General features: G+C 31.1%; 1 protein-coding gene across 3 annotated transcripts in view; it reads right to left on the bottom strand.

Annotated features, from left to right (window-relative positions):
• Nucleotides 1-748: 748 nt before the first annotated feature.
• Nucleotides 749-10,435, bottom strand: part of LOC107489437 (probable methyltransferase TCM_000336) — a 13,487-nt gene continuing 3,800 nt past the window's right edge. For 2 of the 3 annotated variants that reach the window (XM_016110185.3, XM_052261332.1), the window contains exon 5: nucleotides 749-1,223. In XM_016110185.3, the coding sequence (XP_015965671.2) occupies nucleotides 891-1,223 (333 nt within the window). In that variant the 3' untranslated portion in view covers nucleotides 749-890. Of the gene's footprint in view, nucleotides 1,224-2,498; nucleotides 2,776-10,435 lie in introns of those variants that run through there. The other variant, XM_021142725.2, reaches the window with a different exon arrangement.

Below are 10,435 nucleotides of genomic sequence, written 5' to 3'. Positions count from 1 at the left end.
CACTACTTTAAAATAAGGACTTCTATAATAACTTTTTAAATACAAAATAACTTATTTAAAAGTTGTTATTAATAAAAGTCCTTATATTTTAAATTCTTTTTGTAAAATAACTTATTTAAGAAATTTAGCCTAACTGGCGCTAAATATGAGTGATAAAATAGCTTTTAAAAATAGGAGAAGTCACATTTTTTAATTTCTTTAAAAACTCTTAAATAACTTTTCTGAAAAATTAAAAGTTTATCTAAAAAATTGTACCAAACACTATTAATGTAACTTTTTATAAGTTAAAAGTTAAAAAAAAGTAGTTTTTTGGTGTTTCCCAAACGGACCCTAGATATGCTAAGGGCCAGTTTGATTAAACTTCTTAAATAAGTTCTTTTGAAAAAGAAGCTTAAAATATAAGAACTTTTATTAATAATAACTTTTAAATAAGTTATTTTGAGTTTGAAAAGTTATTATAGAAGTCCTTGTTTTAAAGTTGTGCATTAAATACGAATGATAAAATAACTTTTAAAAATATGAGAAATCATATTTTTTAACTTCTTCAAAAACTCTTAAATAACTTTTTAAAAAATTAAAAATTTACCTAAAAAATTATACCAAACACTATTAATATAATTTTTTATAAGAAAAAGAAAAAAAAAAAAAAAAAAAAAATAGCTTTTTGGTGTTCCCAAAGGGACCTTAAGCTATATATGCTTGGTGCATGAAATAATAAATAGTGTACATACACACTTGAAGCAAAAACTATCACAATAATTAGATAGATACTCACTGGTCACTGGCTGCAAATTTAAAACACACATGTAATGTAGCTTGTTAGTAGTGCGAATTAAATAACACTTTGAGAATATTTTCTTTTCTTCAACTTTCTTTTTCCCTCTAAATATTCATATTTTTCTAAGAACCAGAACAAAAGTGATGGGTTTTATGTCCTCCTTGACCACTTCATCATCCAAAAGTCTAGCAAAATTATCAAACAAAGCGTCTAAGATCTTTTCCCCAAAGTGGCTTGAGATCATTGATTCTTGGATGGCTCTCACCGCCTTTGCAACCGTTGTACCATAGCTTTCAATGCCTTGTTCAATTGTATCCATCTCAACGGTATCTAGCCTCTCCAATTTTATTGACTCTTGTTTTCTAACCTCCTCTTCTACTTCTTCCCTTGAAGGTGCATAGAAATGCACATCATATGAATCAAGCTTCTCTTGTTCTATTCCTCCCTTTTAGTCAAACCATAGATATCGGGAAAAAAAAGAAAATTAAGAAAGAAGGAGACAACGAAATTCATTATTATTTAATCATGTATAAAAAATATAATTCTGCACCAACTATATTCAATTGTTATTGTTGGATGTTTACATTTTGTGGAAGATGATTGATTTCATAATATATTATTAGAACACTTAGTACCAAATATTATGATCTAAAAATTTAAATTTTGATTTTTATTGTATAGAATTTCAATATATGACAAAAAGAAAATTTATATATAATTCATGTTTCAAGTCTAAAAAGTTATTGCGTGAACATGTGTTAAAATATATAATTGTTTATGTATATCGGTTTAATCCTCCTTAGGTGAATTCATGAGAGTCTTGTATGTATAGAAAACTTTTGAAACTTTATTGATGCCATGGATTTTTGTTGTTAAAAAATAACCGCAACAAGAACTTACAGCACTAGCTAGCTTAAATGAATGCCTCGACAATAAAGGAAAAAGTTAGAGGAAAAAGAAAACAGAGAGAGAATATAAACAGCGCATATGATAAGGACCTATGATATATTGATATAATGATATGGGGAGATTAAAATTTTGAAAGCTATACTAGGCTGGAATGTTAAGAAAAATGAATGGGTGTGATGAAACTGAACAAAATCAGTAAGAATATTTTCTTTCCTTTTCTAAGTTTTCTTAGGTGAATATATCCTTAATAAAATTTTATAAAAATAGTAATTAGTCATTACAAAAATGTGTTTTGATAAACAATGCGGACAGCCGGACACTGATTAAGAATCTCTTTTTATAGAGTTACCAAAAGCTAGGAATTAGTATTTCAAGATATAAGATACAGGGAATAGAGTCGAGAATACAGGAACAGGACTAAAACAAAATATGCAAAAAATGAAAATGAATCTTTTTAATTTTTCTCTATATTGATCTTATAAAGAATAGGCTTACGCAATACAAAATTTAAGTGAAGCAAAAAAAAAATTGTAAGTATTGGGAAATCACACTTTACAAGATCAATTATTTTTAAGCAGTAGCAAAGATATCCTTTTCCTCTTTTCGTTGGAGTATTAACTAGCAAAAATTCGGATAGTTATATTATTTAAATGAATCCTTCAATCCTTCTTAAGGTTATAACTAATAATGAGAGAGGTTAGATAACTTAGTGTAACTATGTTATATCAGTTAGTAGTTAGCAGTAGACGGTTAGTAATTAGTATGATATATAAAGTGTATAGAACTACACATCCAAATGTTTTGGCAATTAAGTCCAACTAAGTTGACTCAAACTCAACAAAAATCACTTTCATCACACCAGCACGTACATACGCGTATTTTAATAATGCAAAACATATCCTTCTTCGTCTTTGTCTTCGCAATGTTTCTTTTTCGTGTTCTTCCTTCTTCTTCTTTGCATTCCTTCTCTTTCTTCTTCACGTTCTTCTTTCTTTTTCTTTGCGTTCCTCCTTCTTCTTCTTCGCATGTTTTCTCTCAATCGTCATTCTTTTATTGCTGCTGTTGTTGTTGTGTTGTCTCTTTTTCTCCTTTTAATTGAGGTTCATTTGGATCCATAAATGAATTCAGTGTGTTTTTGTTGATAATAGTCTTTTTGACTGCTTATTCAAAATTGAACTAATTTCAATTCATTTGTGAATTAATTGAAGTTCACTTGATGTTGTTGATAAGTATTGACCAAATTTTTTATTCCTTAAGTAATTTCGGTTTATTTCTTAGTTAATTGAGGTTCGTTTGGATCCAGAAATAAATTGTATGTATTTTTATTGATGATTGAGTCTTTTTGATAGATTGTTCAAAACTAAACTAATTTCAGTTCATTTGTGTATTAATTGAGGTTCACCTGATGCTGCTGATAAGTATTGACCAAATTTTTTATTTCTTAAGTAATTTCGGTTCATTTCTTAGTTTATTTGAGGTTCAATTGGATCCAGAAATGAACCGAAATTACTTAAGAAATTTGGTCAATACTTATCAGCAGTATCAAGTGAACCTCAATTAACACACAAATGAACTGAAATAAACTAAAAAATGAACCGAAATTATTTTATGATGGTATTAGAAAAAATCAGAACTAATACAAATATTTACAAAATATTAGTGTTATTGGTCACGACGATAACAAAAGAGGAGGAGAAGGAAGAGCAGGAGGAGGAGGAGAAGAAGGAGAATCAGGAGAAGGAGAAGAAGAAGGAGAAGAAGAAGGAGGAGGAGGAGGAGGAGGAGGAGGAGGAGGAGAAGAAGAAGAAGGAGAAGCGGAAGCAGAAGGAGGAGAAGCAGAAGAAGAAGGAGAAGAAGGAGAAGAAGAAGAATGAGAAGAAGAAGAAGAAGGAGAAGAAGAAGAAAGCGCGTGATTTGAAAGTTGTCATAACAACTTGGTTAGACTTGGTTAAGCATTTTTTGGATGTAGAGCTTTATTGTAAAGTGTATCATCTATTTTAAATCATAATACAATTCTACAATCAATGCTATTTTGTTTTGGAAAAATATAGGTTAATAATTTTTAGTTAATCAATTTTAAACAATTACAACTAATAATCATTAATTTTGTATTTTTAAAAAATAAAATTAAATAATCACTAATTAATAATAATTAATTAGTATAGAGTGCAATTTAAAAATACTAATTAGTTTGTTATTGGTTAGACTCTTACCTAACGGGATTGATTTGTTTTCTCTCATCTTTGATGACTTATTCTGAGTTTTCGAGATCTCTGTGTCCTTCTCTCTGCTCTTAACACATTATTCTTCTATACTAGCTTCCCAAGAAATGTTACAATCCTAAACTTTAAATATTATTGATTTTGGTTTTGATTTTTATATAATTTTTTTGGATTTTTTTAAATTAGTTATGATTCCTTTTATTTAAATATCTTTTTTGTGAAAAAAGAAGCAAAATTTTTCTTTTGGTTTGAAGTCAACAAAATTGGCTAGAGATTACAGATGATACAAGTGGAGCAAGATGAAATTTCAAGAAAATTAAAGAACATTATAGAACTTAAGCTTGGTGTAGAATCAAGTATGATGCAAATGGTTTTTATTATGTTAGAAGACTCATAAAACTACTTGCAAGTTGTCCAACTTGCATAGTCAAAGTTTTAGTCAAAATTTGCAACTTGAAGATAAGTTAGCTTAGTTACAATCTTTGACTTAGTCAAAGAATGAATTGTTACATAAGTTAATATTTATCAACTTGTTATACAACTTGATAAAGATGAATATGAAAGAAGACTCCAGTACACATACTTGTATAATTTGTGCACAACTTGATCAACTTATAAACCAAATACACCTCCACAAAATACTATATAGGGGGTTAAGGCATTTGTTAATGTATGTCACATTTTGCATAGAATTAGTGAGTGAAACTTCGAGAGAAAAGTAGTAAGGCCTCTCATATGTGTAATCTCTTTGTAAAAATTTTCATAATACGTAAGAGAGTATTATAGACTTCTTTATGTATTGTGAGACATTGTAATTTCACCACTTTGTCATATTATTTTCACTATTGTTTGAATTCTTGTTCAATTCTTCTCGTTCACAAATTGTAGTTGCATTATTTTGTCCCTATTGACTCTGGTACCTAACAGTGGTATCAGAGCTTTAGGTTCTTAATCTTCCACAGCAAAAGGGTAAATTGGTTTCAAAACCATGGAAACAAAATTTAGGATCGAGAAATTCAATGGGAATAACTTTTTTCTTTGGAAACTGAAGATCAAGGCAATTTTGAGATGGGGAAATTACTTAGAAGCAATAAAAGGCAGGCCTATCGGCACTCTTGATGACAAGTGAAAAGAGATTGAGGAAAATTCTGTTGCCAATTTATACTTGGCTATGACAGATTTTGTATTGTCAAGCATCTCGAAAAAACAGATAGCAAAGGAGATTTGGGAGGCACTCACTAAGTTGTACGAGGTAAAGTCACTTCACAATAGGATATTCATGAAAACAAGGCTATATACTCTTTGTATGAGTGAATCTACATCGGTGACGGATCACATCAACAATCTTAATACTATATTTTCACAACTGATAGCCATGAAGTGTCAAATTGTAGAAAATGAATGTGCTGACTTCTTCTCCAAAGTTTACCAAACTCTTATGATCAACTTATCATTAACATCACAAATAACGAAATTGTTGATCAACTTTGATTTGATGATGTTGCTACCACTATTCTTGATGAAAAAAGCAGACACAAAAATAAAGATGGTCAAACAGAGAGTTCAAAGCAAGCAGAAGCTTTGTTGGTGATGAGAGGCAGATCAACGGAACGTGGCTCTAGTAAGAGTTAAAGTCGTGGGGGATCAAGGTCTCGAAAGAAGAACCTTACTTGTTATAATTGTGGCAAGAAAGGACACTTAAAGAAAGATTGTTGGTTTAACAAGAAGAGCACAGAAAAAATTACTAATGCAACTACCTCACATGGTCGTGTTGCAAACACCTCTGTTGATGGAGATGTCTTGTGCATTGAAGCTGTTATTGGTCATGAAGACAATAAACCACTAGCTGATGTCTGGCTATTGGATTGTGCAGCAACATATCACATGACTCCACATCAGAAGTGATTTAATACTTATGAACCTATTTCAAAAGGGTCTGTACTCATGGGAGATGATCATGCCTTAGAAATTATGGGAATCAGTACCATCAAAACTAAGATGTTTGATAGCTTCATCCATACAGTTTAGGGTGTAAGACATGTGAATGGCTTGAGAAAAAATTCGTCATCCGTTGGGCTGTTGGATTCACAAAGGTACAAGATTAATATTGAAAATAGATCGTTGAAGGTGACTAATGGTGCTCGTGTGATCATGAAGGCAAAATGGCTAACAATCAATCTCTACTTGCTTTCTTGAGATACAGTTTGAGACGCAGAAGTATCAGTTGCATCTGCTGACCAAGAAGATACAAAGATGTTGTGGCATCGTAAATTAGGCTATATGTTAGAACATGGTCTATAGGTTCTTGCAGAACGTAATCTCCTTCCAGGGCTTAAAATGGTGAATCTACCTTTTGTGATCAATGTGTGACAAGCAAGCAGCGTATATTGAAATTTGAACGATCAACCGCTAGAAGCAAGCATATATTAGACTTGATTCATTCTGGTGTGTGAAAATCACCAGAATTATCACTAGGAGGAGCAAAATATTTTGTCTCCTTCATAGATGATTACTCACAAAGAGTGTGGGTATTCTCCATCAAGAAGAAGTCAGATGTGTTTCCAAAGGAATTTAAAGCACGAATAGAGCTCAAAACTGGGAAGAAAATGAAGTGCTTGAGAACAGACAATGTGATTTCATTGCATTTTGCAAGCACGAATGTATTTAAAGGTAATTCACAGTTGCATATACACCTCAGCAAAATAGAGTTACAGAATGGATGAACATAACTCTTCTAGAAAGAACTCGAGCTATATTGCAGATTGCAGGATTAACCAAGTTTTTCTGGGCAGAAGCAATCAAAACAGCCTGCTACGTGATTAATAGATCGCCATCAACAACAATTAGATTGAAAACTTCAATGGAGATATGGCAAAGTAAGCCACCTGATTATTCCTTTCTTCATATGTTTGGATGTCCTGTTTATGTGATTTTCAATACCCAAGAAAGACCAAAGCTTGATCCTAAATCAAGAAAGTGTATCTTCTTGGGCCATGCTGATAATGTAAAGGGATACTGTTTGTTGGACGCTACTGTCCACAAAATTATTGTCAGTAGAGATATTATATTTGTTGAAAACGAGTTACAAAAAAAGCAAGAAAATAATAATACAACTAAAGAAACTACTTTAAAATACATGACTGATAAGTCTAGAGAAAAAGACTCTTCTGAAGCAGAACCTGAACAAGTTGTACAAAGAATAGCTGAAACTTGAGAACAACACGTGAACTGAGAAAATCATCATGGCATACCGACTATGTCAGGACTTGCCATGATGCATATTGTTTTGTTAATGAAGATAGAGACGATTGAAAGTTTAGAGTCTTCTTTTTGGATGACATCCATGCAAGAAGAAATGGAAGCACTACGCAAAAACAAGACGTGGGAGCTTGTCCCACTCCTGGGCAGAAGGAAAGCAATTGATAACAAATGGGTTTACAAAATAAAGCGTGACAATCACGACCAGATAGAATGTCATCGTGCAAGACTGGTGGTGAAGGAATTTGCTCAGAAAGAAGGTATTGATTTGAGTGAAAGTTTTTTCTACAATTGCTAGAATTTTTACAATAAGAGCAGTTCTTGCTATATATGCTAGATGTAAAGACTGCCTTTCTTCATGGTGAACTTGAAGAAGAAATATATATGCTCCAACCAGAAGGCTTTGAAGAATTAGGAAAAGAAAACTTGGTTTGCAAGTTAACCAAATCTCTGTACGGCTTTAAGCCGGTGCCAAGATATTGGTACAAGAGATTTGATTCCATCATTATTAGCCTTGATTACAACAGACTTCAGTCAGACCATTGTACTTATTACAACAGGTCTAGTAATGATGATTTCATCATTCTGCTGTTATACGTGGATGACATGTTGGTGATAGGCCGCAACAAAGATTGTGTCAAGGAATTAAAGGCTCAGTTGGCTATGGAGTTTGATATGAAGGATCTGAGACCAGCAAACAAGATTTTGGGGATGCAGATTTGGCGAGACATAAAAGATAGGAAGATTTGGCTATCCCAAGAAAATTACTTGAGGAAGGTCTTGCCGGACTTCAACATGCAAGAGTGTAGGTCAATATCTACCCCACTTCCTGTCAATTTTAAATTATCTTCTGAGATGTGTCCTAACAGTGAAGTAGAGAAGATAGAAATATCTTGAGTATGGTATGCATCTGCAGTGGGAAGCCTTATGTACGCCATGATTTACACCAAACCAGATATCTCTCAATCTGTCGAGATGGTCAGCAGATTCATGGCAAATCCAGAAAAAGAGCACCGGAGTGTTGTGAAGAGGATCCGAAGATATATCAAAGGAACCTTTAATGCTGCTTTATATTTTAGAGAATCTGAACTTACCATCAAAGGTTACATTGACTCTAATTTCGCTAGAGACCTTGACAAAAGAAAATCCACTATTGGTTATGTGTTCAATCTTGCAGGAAGTGCAATAAGTTGGTTATCAAAATTACAAGCAGTTGTAGCATTATCAACTACAGAAGCTGAATATATGGCAGCTACCCAATCTTGTAAGGAAGCAATTTGGTTGCAAAGGTTAATGGAGGAATTCGGGCACAATCAGGATATGCTTCCAATATTTTGTGACAGTCAGAGTCCCTTGCACATCGCAAGGAATCTATCCTTTCACTCAAGAACGAAGCACATAGGCATTCAATATCATTTTGTTCATGAAGTATTGTAGGATGGAAAAATGGATATGCAGAAAATCTACACTAAGGACAATCTTACAGATATCATGACAAAACCAATCAATACAGTTGAATTTGACTGATGCAGATCTTCTCTTGGCCTATTGAAAATATGAGCAATATGAATACACCAAAAAAATAATTTTGAGTGGGAGATTGTTAAAAAAAGAAGTAAAATTCTTCTTTTGGTTTGAAGTCAACAAAATTGGCTAGAGGTTACAAGTGATACAAGTGGAGCATGATTAAATTTCAAGAAAATTAAAGTATGATGGAAATGGTTCTTATCAAGTATGAAGAGTCATGAAACTACACATAAGTTAGCTTAGTTGTAATCTTTGACTTAGTCAAAGAATGAGTTGTTACATAAGTTGATATTTATCAACTTGTTATACAACTTGATAAAGATGAATGTGAAAGAAGACTCTAGTATACACACTTGTGTAATTTGTATACAACTTGATCAACTTGTAATAAACCAAATACACCTCCACAAAATACTAAATATAGAGGGTTAAGGCATTTGTTAATGTATGTCATATTTTGCATAAAATTAGTGAATGAAATTTTGAGAGAAAAATAGTAAGGTCTCTCATATGTGTAATTCTTTTATAAGAATTTCCATAATACATAAGAGAATATTATAAACTTCTTTATGTATCGTGAGAAATTGTAATTTTACTATTTTATTATATTATTTTTATTATTGTCTAAATTCTTATTCAATTTTTCTTCGTTCGCAAATTTTAGTTGCATTATTTTATTACTATTAACTCTGGTACCTAATATTTTTAATATATGTTTAGCCAGCTCACCGATATATATAGATGTAGTTTCTAAAATATTATTGTAACTCAATCTCAGCAAGATTCTGAAAGTATTATTGCAAAGAATATGAGCAAAAATAGGCCCTTAAATAAGTTTTTATTTGCTATAACATACCTTTTCTTTTTGTTTTCTGTCCATATATATATATTTTTTATTTTGAGCCAGTAAAAATCTAAAAATTGTGTACTTTAATTTTGTTATTAATTAGTTTGCTTTATTAAGTACGGATGACAATGGAGCGAGTTTTTATCTTACTCGATTTTATTTTGTTTTACAATAGTTCACATAAAATTTGTTTTGTTTTTATTCGTAGGCAGTAAAAAATTGAACTCTAATCCTTTATTTATTATATATATATATCGAAACTATTACTTAAATCCAATTTCTTATTGTGTCCAAAATTACACCCTATTAAAAATTTGCCTTACATTCGAATGAGTAATTATCCGTCTTGAATGAATAAAAATAAAATAAATACCTACGAATCTGGATAGTATTATCATTCTTACTATTAAATATATTAATTAGACTAATTCTGTCGTGCTAATATTTTAGTCTGTTACTTTAGTATTTAGCCTATCAAATTAGCACTTACAAACCAAAACCATAAATTAAATTAGACAACGAACTTTTCATTTTTATTACCAAAAGAAACCATTCATAGGTCCAAAAGCTTATTTAAGCCAAATATCATATTTTTTGAAAACCATAAAATCAATATTAATTTCATATATAGATTACAAATTAAACAAAATAACAACAGGGACTTAAACTAAATTATTTTAAAAACATTTGGATTTAAACCGTTTTTATGTAAGGACTAAAATAAAACCAAAATATTTTCAATTTACAAGTAATATTAGACTTGATTACATGAATGATTTTTTTTACATAAAAGAAATGATAATGTTTTTGTACTAATTAAAATATTATTTAATCCTGATATGAATAATCGATAGAAACCATTATAATTGGATTTCTCTTGGGCACTAAAATTGG

This window comes from Arachis duranensis, chromosome 5, assembly GCF_000817695.3.
Source record: "Arachis duranensis cultivar V14167 chromosome 5, aradu.V14167.gnm2.J7QH, whole genome shotgun sequence".
NCBI lineage: Eukaryota > Viridiplantae > Streptophyta > Magnoliopsida > Fabales > Fabaceae > Arachis > Arachis duranensis.
This window is presented reverse-complemented; position numbering and strand designations above follow the sequence as displayed.